General features: G+C 42.4%; 2 protein-coding genes across 5 annotated transcripts in view; both read left to right on the top strand.

Annotated features, from left to right (window-relative positions):
• Nucleotides 1-310: 310 nt before the first annotated feature.
• Nucleotides 311-14296, top strand: cdk4 (cyclin dependent kinase 4). Of its 2 annotated transcripts, XM_058055529.1 has the most exons (9): nucleotides 311-683; nucleotides 3645-3875; nucleotides 3952-4087; nucleotides 4176-4343; nucleotides 4607-4716; nucleotides 6882-6932; nucleotides 7000-7135; nucleotides 8286-8421; nucleotides 14153-14296. In XM_058055529.1, the coding sequence occupies exons 2-8, from the start codon at nucleotides 3655-3657 to the stop codon at nucleotides 8385-8387; spliced, it is 924 nt and encodes a 307-aa protein (XP_057911512.1). In that variant the 5' UTR covers nucleotides 311-683; nucleotides 3645-3654; the 3' UTR covers nucleotides 8388-8421; nucleotides 14153-14296. The 2 variants fall into 2 exon arrangements, with proteins under 2 accessions (XP_057911512.1, XP_057911511.1); XM_058055528.1 differs by lacking the exon at nucleotides 14153-14296 and having other exon boundaries at nucleotides 313-683; nucleotides 8286-8541.
• LOC131106443 (arf-GAP with GTPase, ANK repeat and PH domain-containing protein 1-like) overlaps nucleotides 8291-18565 on the top strand; it is a 37486-nt gene continuing 27211 nt past the window's right edge. For 2 of the 3 annotated variants that reach the window (XM_058055517.1, XM_058055515.1), the window contains exons 1-2: nucleotides 8692-12993; nucleotides 14153-15318. In XM_058055517.1, the coding sequence (XP_057911500.1) occupies nucleotides 14214-15318 (1105 nt within the window). In that variant the 5' untranslated portion in view covers nucleotides 8692-12993; nucleotides 14153-14213. Of the gene's footprint in view, nucleotides 8422-8691; nucleotides 12994-14152; nucleotides 15319-18565 lie in introns of those variants that run through there. The other variant, XM_058055516.1, reaches the window with a different exon arrangement.

The following is an 18565-nucleotide window of genomic DNA, read 5'->3' as shown; positions in this document are numbered from 1 at the left end:
GTCTCGAAGCAATGGACCTGTATCTTTAAGGCTTTATTATTATGTCTGTACATCAGTACTAATTGCTTCCCATAACAACTTTAACAGTGATATATTCAAAGCTATCGTTTATGGCGTCATGTTAGAACGGTTGAACTGAAATATTTGACACCATATTAAAGCGGCACAATTGTTAAATGGGTTTAAAGCTGAACTTTAATGACAATAAATCAGCTTTGAAAATGAGCTTACTTGACATGTTGCCATTTTGTGGATCAGACATAGCTTGGGATAGTCACGTGCCTGTCACATGACAACCACGCCAAAATGTTCCGAAGTCAATTGCCCACATCGATTTGACGCTTCTGTAGCCTGTTGAATGTGAACATTATGCTAATGAGAACTCAGTAGAGCCCCGCCTCCTGACTGGAGTTTCTTCATGCAACAGGAAGTGACAACCCCCTCCTCAAAAGAGTGCACGGCCTGAAAAGAAAAGAAAAAATAAGAGGCTGGGTGGTGGTCGAAGTCCTATCGATTGATTGTCTTTTCTTGGTCGAGGTCCGTTGGCGGGCTGCACGAGCTGGCCGTCTGTGAGCCTCGTGTGTCGGCCTGAACGTCAACGTGGCACCGCATGGAAGCATGTCCGCTTCCTAAAGTTCCCAAGGAAGCGAAGACCTGCTTCTGGAGAAAAAAAACAAACGAAGGTAAGCTACAGTTTAGCGTATTTTTGTTTATTGCAACTGTGTGAGTGACAATTTGTCCGCAAGACTTGAGGCGTTTACGTAACATGCGCGTGCGTGTGTCCGTGTGGCGTTTGCAGGTCAGCTTGGCTTTGGCCACGTCAATGAAGGTGAGGATGGGAAAGATGGGAGTTACTTTAGTGCCCATGTTTGGATTCACAAAAGCCCTGAATGACATCACTGCTTTGTTAGCTATTTTCTCACTCCCACAGTACACTTAAATAAGTATACGACTTATGTAATGAGGGCGCGAATTTTGACAGTAGCTATGCTCGCACTTCCACACTTGAGTGTTTTGAGTGCACATTGAGTTCACACTGAAATGTCTAAAAAGCAGTGCACTGTTAGTTCCCGGATGTTGTACTCAACACGCCCCAAATGGTCTGTGCCCTGCCGCGGATCGTAATCCATTTCAGATGATCCTCGGTTTACGACATTCCGTGGTAACGAACACCTCATAAATTACGAACTCAATTTTGACCGTAAACACGACACTGGCATGAGAGCTACCTCAGCGGGTGTGGCTGAAGCCACGTGGGAAGTTAAAATGAATTATGGCTGCAATGCACGATTATTTTCTTTAGTCAATTAATGTGAAGGTTGTTTGGATTAACTGAGTTAAATTGATTAGGTCCTAGACCAGGGCTGTCATTTCAAACATTTTGGCCACCTTGACATTTGGTATAGTTTTTAGTATACAGTATTTCATGAAAAAGATGCATCTCAGCTTTGTGATATTGTTGAAAAAGCACATTATTAGTATCAACTTTGGACTTTTTAAATTCCTAATATTTCAACTTTCTACTTGTGTAATCTTTGTACATTTTCTTCTTGTAATACTAAGATTCTATTCCCTTAATGTTTCACTTTATTCCAATAATATCATAGACCCCCCAACTTATTTGTCCAAAAAGAACTTTGTTTTTTTTCGACTTATAGAAAATAACACGTTTTCCCTTAATATTTAAACATAGTTTTACTAAAATTACATTATTCTTCCTTATGAGTTTATTCTTGTAAAATTACAATTTTTCAATGACTTTCTCTCAATATTTAGTTTTGACTTTATTTTTGTATATGTAATTACAGCAGTTTTTTCCATCACTGCTGATTAAAAAAAATCACTTTCTTACTAAAATTACATTATTTTTCATCCCATTACGACCTTTCTTGAAAAACTTCTCGTAAAATTGTAAATTATTTTCATTATATTATATTACTTTTACTCTCCTTAATATTTTGACTTCATTTTGGTTTTTCCCAACTAGTTTTCAATTTCTTCTGTTTTTTTTTGTCGTTCAAATTATATTTTTAGAATGTGCTTATTCGAATGATTAATCGAATACTAAATAGTTTGGACTACTTGGATATTGGATTTATCATGGATTCATCGATTTATTGTTGCAACCCTCATACTGACTGTGAATGTTTATTTCTTCTTCTACCATATAATTCCTCCTTTTGGGGGTCTCTTAACCCCCAAAACTGATGACAGATGCAGTACAACCTGGTCGTTTCTTGAAGTAACTTCTGATATTCAGAGTGCACGTTTGTAAGTGTGCATGTTTGTTGCTGCAAAGTGTCAATGAGATAGTGTGTCGATACAATATAGGAAATAGTCATTTTAAAATCTGCGACTTAGCAAAGCCTCGATGCAGGAGGGAAGGGTGTATCGGGGAGGATCCGTTCTACTCTGTCGATGATCAGGAATATAGGTTAATGGGACGATGACTCATCTTCATTCAGAGAGAAAAAGTGCAGTGTCAAGCATGAATGAGGAAGCATCACTTCCTCTCTTTAAACGCGTTTGACTTAAATTGATGACCCGACGACTGTGGTTTGGCACCGTGACGGAATATTTAGAGCCAACATTCTTTATTACTGCATCGATCTGGTCATAATTTATAGTCATACACCTTTTGCTTGTAAATCTGTGGAGGATTCCAGCCAGCTCGGCCTCTAAATGCTCCAAAAGGTTGTTAAATGCGGTCCGGCTATTGACGATCAGCCTGAAATTACACTTGACTTCTGCTCCTGGCTTATGAAGCAACCTCGCCAGCTGAAGTCGCATTCCGCACGGCGTTAACAACAAGCTTGGACAGCCTTTTGAGGCTGTTGGAATTTGGAAAGCAACGAGAGGTGCACACAAAAAAAAAAAGTGTTTGGCGCTGCTCTTCAATCAGTCTCCCTGCAGAAACTCTTTAACAAGCTCGGACCCAGCAGAGCTTTGGAAGCGCCATCAAAGTGGCATACACCTCTCTCGCTGGTATTAGTCGGGTAATTGATCTACAGACCCGCAAACCAGTGCTGACACATTTTAGAGGATGTTGCATCACTGTCTGGTGAGTCATTATGGGATGTCGGGAACTTTTTTGTAGTAAAATGAATGCTGGAGTCTGTAGGTTGAACATGCATTCCTTGCTGCTGGCACCCAGGATAATGGAAACCTGCCTTCATTTATCATTTATCCCACCGAGCCAGCAACCGCAGGCTTGTTTTTATGTTCAAACTTGACCAGCATCAACATTTTTATGTGAAATATACTGTACAGTGTGCTTGGCGTACTCTCATAATGTTACGAGTCACCAAACCCGCGCTTTTCAACTTGTTCAGTTTTTTCTGTTTATGACTGTGGCGCTGAAGTCTTTGGCCTTGCGTCACGTTTAGTTGTCAGCATTACGTATATAACAGGTTCATTTTTTCAACTTAATAATGAGGTGGAGTGCATGAGAAAGTATAAAGGAATAGGTGACAAATGTATTATATTATATATATATTATTAGATGTCTGAGTCCTTTTGCACTCACCTTTTAACAACTGCAGTCAATCATTGTAAACTTGCAGAATCGGCCATGTGTCTACAGTAGGTGCATATCCAATGGTCTACCATGCAATGTGATGACTGACAGTGTTCACCCTCTCCAGTGTGTTTGCCATGGCCCACGGCACCACCACCATCCAATATGAGCGACTGGCGGAGATCGGCGGTGGAGCTTACGGTACGGTGTACAAGGCCCGTGACACCGAGAGTGGTCAGTTTGTGGCTCTAAAAAGCGTGCGCGTCCAGACGGACAACAACGGCCTCCCCACGTCCACGGTCCGAGAGGTGGCGCTGTTGAAACGACTGGAACAGTTTGACCACCCCAACGTGGTCAGGTAAGACTGAAAGACCCCCTTTTGTGCTGCTCTTGTGCCGACCGTCCTTCTAGCAAGTCATTGTCCTCCGTGCCAGGCTCATGGATGTTTGCGCCACGCAGAGGTCAGAACAGGAGATCAAAGTCACTTTAGTTTTCGAACACGTGGACCAGGATCTCAAGACATACTTGGAGAAAGCCCCAGCTCCGGGGTTAGCCCCTGAACGCATCAAAGTCAGTGCCAATCAAAAAGGAACATACACTTACATACATGTGATATTTTTTAAAATTTGATTTATTGAATTTTTGTTCTTTCCCCCAGGACCTGATGAGACAGGTGCTGTGCGGTTTGGCTTTCCTGCACTCTAACCGAGTCATGCACAGAGACCTGAAACCAGAGAATATTCTGGTAACCAGCCAGGGCCAGGTGAAGCTAGCCGACTTCGGACTGGCCCGCATGTACGCCTGCCACATGGCCCTCACTCCTGTGGTAAGAGCCTAGACGCGGAAGGCTTTGTTTTAGCTTTATACTTGGCATATTTCCAGAAATACTTGAATATTTTATGAGCCACAAAAAGCTCATCTCAATTTTAAGTAAGAACATTTGCAATTGATATTTTTTCCACAGTTCCACAGTTGTGCATTGGTCATAGTTTTTTTTTCTTAATTGGCCTGCAACGCATTCAAAAAAATCAAATTTAGCAAGAAAATGTCAAAAAAAGCCTTGTCTTCTCCATGCTTGTTTCTCCTGAGGTGGTGACACTGTGGTATCGGCCCCCCGAGGTTTTGCTGCAGTCGAGCTATGCCACACCTGTAGATATCTGGAGCTGTGGCTGCATCTTTGCTGAAATGTTCAAGCGCAAGTGAGTCAGCAGATTGCTAATCGTATTAAAAGACTCAAGTTGTTGTTAATGTGCGGTCACCACAATACCACATCAGCTCCAGCAGTTGTCAAAGCCAAATGACGTATACAGCATATGTACTACATAGTTGGTACTTTTATCCATGAATCTCCACAGCACAAGAATACAGCAAGCATACAGTAAATATGGCTGCACTGGTAAATCAATGGTCACCAAGTGTCAGTAAAGTTACTGTAATGTTGGGTTAGACACACAAGCACCATTAGAATCACCGGAACAACAGGCTTTTATTGCAGGTCTGAAAGATTCCTGCCGGTCTTACGTTGCACAGTATACGGTAAACCCTCGTTTATGGCGGTTAATTAGTTCCAGAACAGACCCGAGCCCATTTTATGATGGTGGTGGTGATGATTGTGTCAACCTGCAATAAAAAGCCTGTTGTTCTGGAAATCAAGTCTGGCGATTGTTCCACTAAACAAGGGATGTTTTTTAATGTACCGGTATAGATTCTTCCAATGATAAGAAAATGACTTATACCCGTATAAATAACAAAATGTAAACAACCCAGGTTGACCGTGCACCACGGCGGACATACAGGACGGATGAAATGTTGTCATTGTGTGTATTTACTCGGCAGACCGCTCGGTCATGGCACAAAATTACTGACACCTAGTGAACAAAGTAGAAGTAGAATACTGCATTCACTATTTGAATGCCTTTTTTGTTGTTTCAGCCATTGTTGTGCTTGAAAATGCGTAATTTAGGCAATAATATGTACAATTTGGTTTTGGACTAATAGGCCATATTAAACTACAGAACAGCGTGATTAATTAACCCTCCTCTTGTGTTAGGGTTGGCACCGACCCGTTTTATATTTTAATGCAGAAAAAGAATCACATAACATTTGTTTATTGCATCAAGGCTTTTTGACTTTGTCAGGAAACTCTATTTCAACAAAATAAAACCAAAAAAATCATTTTTACTACATTTTAAAATGGTCTGGTTGAAATTATGACCACTGTATTGTTAGGGTCGGTTTCGACCCGGTTATAATAATATGACTATAAAGCAATATTTTGAGCCACAACTGAAATCATAAGTGTACAATTAGCCAACACAATGACAACCAGCTCCTCTTTTCATCATGTAAGCTTCAGGGGATTCTCATTTTGACCGCTTTTCCAATATACCAGCAGAAAAACAATGTCCAGACATGTGAGGTGAATTCACTCATTTGATTGGCTGATTTCACATTTACTATTTGGATCATGGAAAGAATGGCAAGAAGTACAGTGAACCAAGATCTGGACCTGTTCTGCTTTTTCATTTCACTTTATACTAAAGTTCTGTTGCTGAAAACAATCACTTTTTCTCCCTTTTCTTGACATTAATATATATGGGTCAAAATTCACCCCAACACCATAGATGTTTCTTTAGTGATTAGTACTAAAATGAGAAAATAAATAAAACTAATTGATTTAAGAGATATGTTCTATAGCTCTCAGTAATAGCCAGGTAACAAAATAATTCAATTTATTAATATGATTCTTTTGAGGTTCATTTGACCATTTTTGGAAATTAAAATTGAGGGGTATAGTGACAAAAAAAGTCCTACATGCCCACACCAAAACCAACATTTTCATGGATGAGGAAGCCTAAGAAGGTAACCAAGACATGAGAAGCAAATTTGATGGTAACTTATTGTTTTTAGTGTATTTTATAGCTGATTTAATACATGGGTCAAAACCGACCCGTTAACATAAGAGATGATACCAGAAAGCTAACACAAGAGGAAGGTTAATATAGATGTTTCGATAAAACCTTGATAGAGTAAAAGCATGAAATTAGAACCGCAGTGTGGCGAGGTACGACTATTGTTGAAATGCATCTGGTAGAATTAGCATAGTTCATAACCTTGGTTGATATCGATATCAGTAATAACGTGCTGGATATTTATCGAGGGTCTAAAAACCCCCAAAGCAATGCAAGCCATGCAGAATGCAAAACGTGTCAGTGTTGCACTGGCAACGCGCCACCATTCAGTGTTACACACTTAGCTAATCTTTCGGATGTGAGACGTCCTGTTGCTGTCCGCCTTCCTGACACAAACGGTGCCTCCAGCGGTAAAGCATACATTCATCACCTTGCATCTCTTTAACTTGCAGACCCATTTTCTGTGGAGAATCTGAAGTGGACCAACTTGGGAAAATCTTTGAGTGAGTCATGCATTCATGCGGCGTGAGCTCAGTGTGCTGGCGTGCGACTGAAAAACGGTCCTTGCAGGGTTATCGGTCTGCCACCAGAGGAGGAGTGGCCAAGTGATGTTACGCTTTCAAGGAAACACTTCCCCCCTTGCTCGGCCCGCCCACTAACTGACTTTGTTCCAGAGATAGATGAGCAGGGGGCACGGCTGCTGCTGGTAAGACATGGCCGCCTTTAGTCAGTGTACACCCTTCACTTTTCAGCAAACATGTTTTTTTATTTGATCTTCTTCAGCGACAATACTATATATAATAGTCAGATATACTCCATAGTAGTCTGTATGCAGACCAGAATATCACTGGTTTTGTGTGTTTGATGTGCGGATACTTTGAGGTCCCCATCAGGAAGACCATGCATGATATGCTGCATGCTGTGTTATCCCTCGTTAAACTCAAGATAAAGGGAAGGGGCTCCAGCTCTGTGCCAAACAAACACTCCCATTTCTTCTTTCTGCATTTTCAACCTCAGAAGCTTAGAACCTCAAGATCTGAAAGTGTAAAATGGGACATTTTTCAACTGGTGGTCTTTGGTTTTGATCAGGGTATATCACACACAATCACACACACACACACGCTATATATGACATACACACTACTTGCACAACTCCCAGTTGTTATTGGCACGGTGTGAGAGGTATTGATTTAACAATAACTTTATAATTGTGGTCGTAGTTTGCAGTACATAGTATAGTATAACATCCATTTTCTACCGCTTAGCCCCACGAGGGTCGCGGGCGTCCTAGAGCCTATCCCAGCTGTCTCTGGGTGAGAGGCGATACACCCTGGACTGGTGCCAGCCAATCACAGGGCACATATAGACAAACAACCATTCACACTCACATTCATACAATTTGGAGTGGCCAATTAATCTAGCATGTTTTTGGAATGTGGGAGGAAACCGGAGTACCCGGAGAAAACCCACGCATGCACGGGGAGAACATGCAAACTCCGCCCGAGGGTGGAATCGAACCGTGCACTAACTAAGTTCATATTGCATAACAAAATCTGTGAACTAAATCAATGTGTCCAATTTAATGATGCATTTACAAGAATTGGAAATGGCAGCATTCTGGGTAACATGTGATCAGAGACTTGGTTTTTATTTAAATTTTTTATTTCAACCATAAACTTATCAGAATCTTGCGGTTGCCTGGCAACTGGCCTCATCCAGGATCAGAGCAAAAACATCTTGCGAAATGGCAGCTATCACTGTTTGCACAACAGATGGTAAATGAAAGATTTTAGGGCTGACGGTCAGCAGGTGTCATTTTGACATCTGTAATGTACCACTCTGTCTTTCCTCTCCAGGCAATGTTGACCTTTGACCCTGCCAAACGAATATCTGCCCTGAATGCACTGAATCACTCGTACTTCTGCGACCAGGAGACATTGACTCAGACACAAAGCTGAGCTGCTGCCAGAAGAAGAAGACGAAGCGGTAGAGGTAACGGTCCAGCTTTGGCTAAAAGGTTTCACGTTCAAGGAGTTTGTATGTTATTCCTCCAACTTTGGAAAAAGGAATCACACATTGAAGAGGAAGTAAATGTCACACTTTCATGACTTTAAGTTTGTGTCTGTCATACTGCAATATTTGGAATTTAGAAAGCATATGGAAAGTATTCACAGCGCTTCACGTTGGAGCCGTACACCAAAATGGAGTCAATTCTTTTTCTTCCCACTCAAAATTCTTCACGCAATACCCCATAGTGGCGTGAAAAAAAGCAATCAGCGAGTATTCTTAGCCTTTGCCATGAAGTCTTAGATTGAACTGTGACGCAACCTCAGGCAGTGAACACTCACTAACATGATTCTTTGATGTCTTTGCTTTTATTTTTCATATACAGGTATTTGCATCATATCAAAAAAAATCTTTTCATGCTATTATGTGTTGTGTGTCTAATTTTGAAGGACAAAATGAATTTATAAATAAAAATCTGGAGAAAGTGAAGCAGTGTGAATGCTTTCCAGATGCACCATACGTAGTGTGACATGGTGCACCCGTCCGTGTACACCCAGGAGATGCAGCGTCTTTAAGAGGATGCGAGCAGCAGATCTTTAGTCATATAACTGTATTTGTTATTCGTGTTGATGTTTATCACCCAAGAGAAGAAATGACTGCAGAAATAACAGTGAATATTGATGGTGAAATAGAACTCTCTCTAAATCATGTCAAGAAATACACAAATGCACTCAAAAGTCAATTCGGGGGAAAAATCCGTTTTTATTCATTATTGGTGAACTGAAGAGGTGGATCCCATTCATTTTAAGTTGAATGGCTGTTTTGTGTTTGTTTTGGAAAAGCATCTGAAATGAACCTGCACTGGAACTACAGAATAAAAACACTTTTAAACACAACACAACTCACTGGCTCAAAGGTTCATTTCATGTGCGACTTCCGGTCTTGACACAAAAGATAAGTCAACAGAATTATTACTCCATTAAATGGGAAATGGTCTTTCACATGTATAGCGCCTTTCCACCTCTCAGGCACTCAGAGCGTTTTGACACTGTTAGCATATTTACCTACTGGTGGCGTAGCATCGGGAGCAGCTAGGGGTTCAATATCTTGACCAAGGACATTTCGACATGATTCCGGGAGGATGGAGTGTTGGGAGACACCCACTCTACCACCTGAGCATGCCTCCCATTACAGGTAAGTACCGACGCTCAGCAAAAAAAAGAACTGTACCGATAATTATCTGCACGATATCAGCATAAAATGCAATATTAGTTGATATCAGTATCAGATTTTTTTCACTGCCATGCAAAAGCGGTCCTGGTTGGGATTTGTCACACTCTCGCCCAGGACTATTATCAACAGAGCCATTCACCTGCTTATATCACTGTATATCAAACCGGCCTCCACCATGACGTTCACATGATGGACGTGGCATGATAGACGTACCGCTCACTTGACTAACCATGCTGGCCCTTTTTGGGCCTTCCTAAAGGCCTCCAAAACCAATCCTCAAATTATGCAGACATCCACTGTGTATTGCACAATATTATTATAGTATTTGGTCCACTTTTGCTTAGAAACCAACCCGTGTGCAATGAACCATGACAACTCATTATCTCAACTACCCGAGCCACAAGTCAACAATAAAGCTGCAAGGTATATAGAAGTACAACCGTCCGACCAGTACACCTATGCATACATTTATACCTTAAAGTTTCCACTGACTGTCAGTATAGACTGTATATTAACCTCAATAATTGTAGCTTTGTTCCTTCGTTTTAATATATTTATTTATATTCATTCATTTATTTTCTACCGCTTATGCTCATGAGGGTCGCGGGGGTTGCTGGAGCCTATCCCAGCTGTCTTTGGGTGAGAGGCGGGGTACCACCCTGGACTGGTCACCAGCCAATCACAGGGCACATACAGACAAACAACCATTCACACTCACATTCATACCTATGGACAATTTGGAGTGGCCAATTAACCTAGCATGTTTTTGGAATGCGGGAGGAAAGCGGAGTACCCGGGGAAAACCCACGCATGCATTGGGAGAACATGCAAACTCCACAAACTCTCACGGAGGGAGGGATTGAACTTGGGTCTCCTAGCTGTGAGGTCTGCGCACCCACTTGCCCGCCGTGCAGCCATCGTTATTATCATTTATATCATTTGTGCTATTGAGAACCTGTAATATTAAGTCATGTACAAACCACTGCGTTTGTTGCTGGCACCAGCATTGTTTAAGCCGGGGTTGTCTAAATGTTTTCCTGGCCACAATTTGATATTGTATATGTATATTGTATATTTAGTCACATATTTTAAGGGAAAAAACTGCTTCATAGATAAATCTTTTTTTCTTAAAGTCTTTATAAATTCTCAGAATATTATGACTCCTAATACTGTAGTTTTTTCCCAACCTAATTTTTCAACAATTATTATTTTGTTTAGTTTTCTTTACTTTTTTGTGTGAGTTTACAACCTTTTTCCTTAATATTTTGACTTCAGCCTTGTGCAATTACTGTAAATTTTTCAATTTCTGCTGTTTTTATAAATTATATTTTTGAAAGTGCCACCACCCAATATGGGAAAAAACAGGCTGCACTTTGTTTTAAGCGCATATAAATACATACATAAAAAGAATGCCACGACTTTATACAGGTGTTGTCCCCCTGCCTTTTACGCCCCTGCCCTCCCAAAGCACTACTCTAGATTGATACTTTGTAGTACTTCATTGAGCCATTGTAGGAAAATAACTAACAGCCTCATTTATATAGACAGCGCAGGACTGTTGTATGGACAGTGCTTTCCTGACTGGATTTTGTTTTGCATTTTTTCACACTTTAATGGTTATGACAACACAAAAATACAAAATAGCAGTTTTTTAATGAAAGTTTTTATTATTAAGGGAGAAAAGTCCAAACCTACCTACCCCTGTGTGGAAAATGTGTTTGCCCACCAAGTTGAGACATAACTGAGATTAATTGAGCTCAATCAGTCTGGAAAAGCCATTTCTAAAGCTTTGGGACTCCAGCAAAAAACAGTGAGAGTCATTATCCACACAGGAAACGGTAGTGAACATTCCCGGGAGTGGTCAGCCAACCAGAATGACCCCAAGAGCACAGCGACGACCAATCCAAGAGGTCACAAAAGACCCCACAACAACATCCAAAGGACAGGCCTCAGTTGCCTCAGTTAAGGTCAGTGTTCATGACTCCACCATAAGAAAGACACTGGGCAAAAATGGCCTGCATTGCAATGTTCCGAGACCAAAACCACTGCTGAACCAAAACAACAGTAAGGCTCGTCTCAATTTTGATGATCCCCAAAACCTTTGGTCTGACAAGTTGGACATTTTTTGGAAGGTGTGTGTCCTTCCTTCACATTTGGTGTAAAAGTAACACTGCATCATACCAACAGTAAAATATGGTGGTGGTAGTGTGATGGTGTGGGCTCTTTTGCTGCAGAATCTGGAAGACTTGCTGTGATAAACGGAACCATGAATTCTGGTCTCTACCAAGAAATCCTCAAGAATGTCCGGCCAATCTTTTGGTGAAACCAACTTGGGTTGTGCAGCAGGACAATGATCCAAAACACACCAGCAAGTCCACCTCCGAATGGCTGAAGAAGAACCAAATGAAGACTTTGGAGTGGCCTAGTCCAAGTCCTGACCTGAATCCTATTGAGATGACCTTAAAAAGACTTCATGCTGGAAAAGCCTCCAATGTGGCCAAACAACAATTCTGCTAAGATGAGTGGCCCAAAATGATTAAGCCTTATAATATGCCCCCCCCAACCCCCCAGGTTCATCCATCCTCCATCGTCTTTTTCAGCTTTCTATCGCCTCTTTTTGCATGTGAGCGGCCATAAATTGCTTTGGAGAGAGACGGCACCCAGAGCAGATGCATTGGCAGGAGGTTTGCCCCCCACCCCCCACCGCCCCCATCCACGCCCATCCCCCCTTCCTCCTTCCTCCTCTTGTCTTTTTTGTAGTGTTGGCACAGATTAAAATCTGATGAACGTGAGCAAGACCCACCGTCCTGCCACACACAGCTTCTCCTGCAGGAGCTGCAGGATAACGGTAGAGTAACTGGGGTGGGGGGGCTGCAAGGCAGGGGAAGGTTTAAAAAAAAAAAAAGGAGGAGGGGCTGTGGAGAGCTGGTGGGCTTCCTCCCTCTGCCTCACAGACACATTTTATTGACTTGCTAATTGGATGAGGCGCTCGGAGGAGAGGATGCGGTGACCGAGAGGAGCTAGAGGAAGGATACGGACACGAGGAAGCATCGCCATCTATTTCCCCTTCCTCCTGTTTTTTGGGATGGGTGTGCATAACAACAGATGTCTTTTTTTTTCTTTCTCCCAGCAGCGCTTTTACGCATGACATTGTCAAATGGAGGATCCAGCTCAAGACGCATCGTGACAAGTGAATGATTTCCATTTTTTTCCCTCCCCAGCAGGCTCCCTATTTTTTCTGTGTTGGATCGATTGTCTCTTAATTGTCAGCCTGGTCTGATGTGCCGAATCCTTCATTTGTGCACAGGGTCGACAGATTTGACGGTACGATGTGAACAAGATGGAAGGGAAATGCTGTCAATGTTTTGTATGTTGTGTTATTTGTACTGCAGCAACAGAATGCCAGCTCATATCATGGCTTTGATGCCAGCTACCTGTCAGATTTGCACACAAGACGAGGCTCGTCAATGAATTAGCTCAGACAAGTACAGCGCTACCTCGGTTTTCCTTCTTCATTTCTTCCAAAAGGTCTAAGTAGAACAAAATGTACAAAAATGGAAGTCATTTTTCCCATCGGAAATGATCTAAACTCAATTAGACACACAAATATGAAAAAAAAATACATAAATATTTCCAAAATTTTTATAGAAAACTGCAAAATTAATGCTGAAGCAGATAAATGAATATTTAATTGCACGGTATATTATATTTAATAGTTATTTCTTGATAGTGTTTCTTGCCGCCTTTATGGAATTGCTGGCACTCAGAACTTCCTTTGGCCCCATGGCGGGTTATTTAGCAGCCATCCTCAGTTAAAGGAAATACACAGACAGTGAGCAAACAGACTCATTTGTACATACATTGTTGTGCAATGTAGTAGAAAAACAAAACAAACGTGTACATACACATTGTCTGACAATGTAGAAAACGTACCAATTTTTTTGTGATGAAAACTAAATCATACTAAAACTGGCAAAAATGGAGGCAAAATTGGAGGTGACTGAAAACAGATGGAAAATTGGTGTGAAAATTTCAGTTGAAAATTAGGGCAAAAAACTGAGGCAAAATATTTTGGAGAAAACCAAATTATACGTTGGAAATCCAAAGCAACATTTTGGTCTTTGTGAAAAACTGTATCGTACAAAAACCGGGGTTCCAAAAAACAAAGCTAAATGTGGATGAATGTGAAAACCAAATTATATGGACGTTTGACATCACGTTGATCTTTTTGTTAAACCAAATCACAGACGAGGTCGCCTGTCTGAAAACCATGGCTACATTTTGTTTTTGTCAAAATCCGAATCATACGAAAACCGGGGTGTTGGAAAACCGAGGTTTGACTGTAGCAGCATGGAAGGTGGATTAATGGATGCAAAAAAAGTCTAGACTTGTTTAGCCAATGGCTAATGCATTCAAATATATTCCAAGCATACTCCATGCTTTGAATGCTGATCTTAAAGAGTCTCTTTCTCCTCTACTTCAGCCATGACTGAGGTCCCCCTGGTCAGAGAGCAGGTGCCACAGAGCTGAGCACTGATGTCCCAATGAGCAACGCCGACAACCCACAGAAACGCACCACCTACCTCATCTCCCTCACTCTGGTGAAGGTTGAGGCTCTTCCAGAGGAGGATGTAGCCAGGAACCAGGAGGAGAAGGATGCCCTTCCAGAGGGGGAAGCAAAGAAGGAGGAGGAGGTGAGAAGAGGCCCTAAAGAGGTGGATGGATGTGTCGGTCCTCAAGTGGCGGATAAAGAGAGCACCCAAGTGGAAGAAGTCGCGGAGCAGGTGCAGGTCAAGTATGGCAGCCCTAATGACAACTGGGGGAGAGCTGAGCGGAGAGACCAGAAGGACGTCGTCCCACCTGCTAAAACCAAGGACCCGTCTGTCGCCCCACCCCCGGCGAGGCAAATGGTGAAGGTGTACAGCGGAAGCAGCTTTGAGACCACCGTCCGCAGAGAGGGGCCTCGCTCCGATGCCTTGCGCCCCAAGACGGAGCTCTACCGGGAGCCGCCCAGGCTCTACCTCAAAGGCGACAACGGAGCCGAGCTAAACAACCGCACACGCTGTAGCCTCCCGTTTTCCATCCCGCCTCAGGCGAGTCAGCGCCCCGAAGTGCTGCTGAGGACACACGCGGGGGCCAACTCTGCATGCTGGAGGGAGGCTAGAGATGCTAACACAAGCTTGTATCACTCCGCAAAGACTCTGGAGCGCAGGGAGGCGCCCCCTATGGTGGCAGCTCCAACTCTGGGACCTTACAGGGCCTCCTGGGCCGACAGCGATGGACGGGGAACGCTCATTCGTCCAGCAGCTCCCCTCAGTGGAGGCTATTCCGGGATAATGAACAAGGATAATGCTCATGAGGACAGATTTAAGGTTTCCCTGGCTGCACCCGCCGCCTCTGATGTGAACCGGCCGCAAAGAAAAGGGACGAGTCGCACCCTGGACAACAGCGACCTACATTGTCTCTCCGAGGATGCCAGGCGGGGGAAGGAGGGCCAAGGGGGAACAATCCAAAGAGCTCCTCCTCGTGACCGCAAGATGCTCAAGTTCATTAGTGGGATTTTCAGCAAAAGCGCAGCCGTGCCCTCGAATGTCAGCACTGCATCGGCCCTCTATCCAGCCGTGGAGAGGGGCTCCAGCGAGGAGGAGGGTAAGTTAGTCTGGTCTTGACAAACATGGCTCTCTTACCTGCCTTGTAGCACACACGTTAGCCTTCTAACCGGCCCGCTGTTCATGCGGTGTGCAGTTGTCTTCCACAGTCGCTGACAGGGAGGCGTAGCGGGCGGGGTAAAACCTGGGTTGGTCACCAGTCCGTCACAGGACACATACTATACACCAGGGGTCTCAAACTCAATTTACCTGGGGGCCACTGGACCTAGGGTCTGGGCAAGGCTGGGCCGCATCAGGTTTTCAAAAACAAAAAAAACGCATTTATTAAAAACAGAAAAATCTAAAACTTTTTCACTGCTTTGGTTCCGATTTTGTACAATAAAAGCTCTGATAAAACATTCCACTGTTCTCAAATATCTTAATTTTTATTTTTCTACACAAAATAAGATGAAGAATAAATAAACAAATCAAGAATAAAGAAAATCAATCAGTAATAAATAAATATAATAATAGTAATAAAACGGCAAATAATAAAAACTTAAGAAACCACATATAGTTGGTGGGTAGACAAATTATTTTTTTCAGATTAAAATGAACAAAGCATTATTAGAGCCCTGTAGACATGACAAAACACGACTATAGTCACATTTATACTCTTTTTATTTACAACATATTGCGCAACTGCAGGGTCTTGAGACACATGCTAACTCGCAAACTAGAGAGCTAGCGACCTAAACGGTAGCCTTCAGGTTATTTCCTTTAAACTTAAATAGCCAAAAACTTACCACTTCCACACGGATAGGGAGGATAACTATTAACAATTATTTAACCTTTAACATGAACATTAATCAAACGTAATATTTTTTTCTGGGTACATGATACCATACAGCATCCATATCAAACTTGCGCGGGCCGCACTAACATTAAACTTTCATATCAAGGCGGGGGCCTCAAACTAGTGTCCTGCGGGCCACATTTGGTCCGCGGGCCGTGTATTTGAGACCCCTGGTCTAGCCTTTAGCCTGGTTGTCGGGCTAGTATGCTACACTACATACGAGGCTTCGCAAGCTGCTGTGTCGTCCTGCTAGATGTCGGAGAAGCTAGATCTATGTAAGACACACTGCTGGCCCGGTAGCATCAGATATGAACTTGTGTTCACCTCGCTGCAAGTTGTGACCGGATTTGAAGAGAGTTGACTGTAGAACGTAGTGCTGCTGTCGCACTTTAGCACTTCACACAGGGGGCCGCCATCTTGCACCGACATTCTTGTTCCATTGTATCTATGCTGAAAAAAAAATCTTATATGTAGAAATTATTACCAATCAAGGGTGAATGAGATGTTTTCTGCAGACAAAACATCATTTTTTCAAAGAAAAAAATTAATTAAAAAAATATAAAGCGGGCCTATTATGCTTTAAATGTAGTTAGAATGTTGTATTCTCGTGTTAAACGATGCCAAAGTTTCAGATGATGAGGTTTGCACTTTTGGAAGTGAGCCCTGAAAGAAGTTTGGGATGGCTCTGAATGCCCGTTTTTTTCTAACATCGACTCATTGTGACGTCACGGTGAGCAGGATGTCCATATACGGGCATACCAGTGTATGAACTGTAGGTTTGCCCCACTCTGCTGTTAGCACAGAGCTATAGCTAATCACTTCCAGGAAATATTTGTTTAAGTTTGAACTTAACCTAAAGAGGCAAACATCGGGTAGAAGTGTTTGGAGTTGCAGATTCCTGACCAGTGAATAGCAAGAGGAAAATATGGAACTGTTGTGTGAACATGGACAAAGTTGGAACCTGATGCCTTTTCAAAGTTACTTGTCCATGTTGAATAGTCAGAATCACAAGCAATATACTGTAAGTAAGCAGTTGCCTGTGTAGCACTACAGAGTGTGCATACAGGGAGTGTCTTACCTGCATGCAAATTACAAGCTCAATGTCTGGAGTTGCTAATAGCCTTTTTCACCACAATCTACCCAAGTTTTTTTAAACACAGGTAGTCCCACAAACACCTTTAATGACCACATCTACATTAAAACCAATGATGTGTCAAGATTGTCTGCATTCAATAAACACTGGCCTACATTACCTCCTGAGTTCAAACACGGTAAGTCAGGGGTCTCTCCAGGGGGCTCCTGAACACTTTTCAAGTAGCCTTCCAAGAGTTTATTCATTTACCATGAACTCCTATAACAAGAAAATTAGACAGTGATGTTGGGCAGTAGTCTGGAAGTCCTCGGGAGTGTGACCAATCACAGCGCAGAGGCATGCCATGGGGAATAGATTAGTTTAGGAAATCCAAGGAAATACAGCTGTAATAGGTGCAGTTTCTGGAAGATCTAGAAAGCTTTCTGTACAGGTAATGATGTGTAGCTGCTCTATAGGAGTCCACAACTCGATATAAAGAGCAGAGAAAGCAACATAGGTCCCCTTTAACACATGATTGGACGCAAAATCCACAAATACTCAGGGAATGCTGAATCCGGAATATGGCTGAATATTTATTTTTACATGTTTTTTTTTAGATTTTTCTTTACTGAATAATTAGTTTGCATTTTTTGTTTCATTTTTACACAAAAGCTAATTAATACTTTGCATTTTGTCCACTGACTATCCCCAAAATCGCGTCTTTACACCTGCAACACCATAGTGGATATAATTGTGGGGGATCAAAATTTTGAGTTTGAGTCCATTTTTACTGTACATGCTGAAATGGGGGTCGCATGGTGACCACCATGGTGGTTAGGAGATTGAGAAGACTTGGGTTTGAATCTCCGCTCGGGTATCTCTGTGTGGAGTTTGCATGTTCTCCCTGTGCATAGGTTTTCTCCGGGTACTCCGGTTTATTAGGTTAAGTTAATTGATAACTTTTTCTCTGGGGACTCCGGTTTCCTCCCACATTCCAAAAACATGTTAGGTTAATTGGTGACTCCAAATTGTCCATAGGTATGAATGTGAGTGTGAATGGTTGTTTGTCTATATGTGCCCTGTGATTGGCTGGCCACCAGTCCAGGGTGTACCCCGCCTCTCGCCCGAAGACAGCTGGGATAGGCTCCAGCGACCGTTGTGAGGATAAGCAGTAGAAAATGAATGAATGAATAATTGATAACGGCAAATTGTCCATAGGTATGAATGTGCGATTGGCTGGCAATCTCAGCCAAAGTCAGCTGGGATAGGCTCCAGCATACCCGCGACCCTTGTGAGGATAAGTGGCATAGAAAATGGATGGATGGATGTTGAAATGGTATCTTTTCGATTGAAATACCACAAAACGGTGGCAAAAGTAAT

This window comes from Doryrhamphus excisus, chromosome 18, assembly GCF_030265055.1.
Source record: "Doryrhamphus excisus isolate RoL2022-K1 chromosome 18, RoL_Dexc_1.0, whole genome shotgun sequence".
Taxonomy (NCBI): domain Eukaryota; kingdom Metazoa; phylum Chordata; class Actinopteri; order Syngnathiformes; family Syngnathidae; genus Doryrhamphus; species Doryrhamphus excisus.
This window is presented reverse-complemented; position numbering and strand designations above follow the sequence as displayed.

What these genes read in the sequence shown, in the direction of transcription:
- cdk4 (XM_058055529.1), top strand. Translation starts at nt 3,655, where the DNA reads ATGGCCCACGGCACCACCACCATCCAATATGAGCGACTGGCGGAGATC. An exon ending in GACCACCCCAACGTGGTCAG is followed by an intron (nt 3,876 to 3,951) that starts GTAAGACTGAAA and finishes CCTCCGTGCCAG; the next exon opens with GCTCATGGATGTTTGCGCCA. An exon ending in AGGGGGCACGGCTGCTGCTG is followed by an intron (nt 7,136 to 8,285) that starts GTAAGACATGGC and finishes TTTCCTCTCCAG; the next exon opens with GCAATGTTGACCTTTGACCC.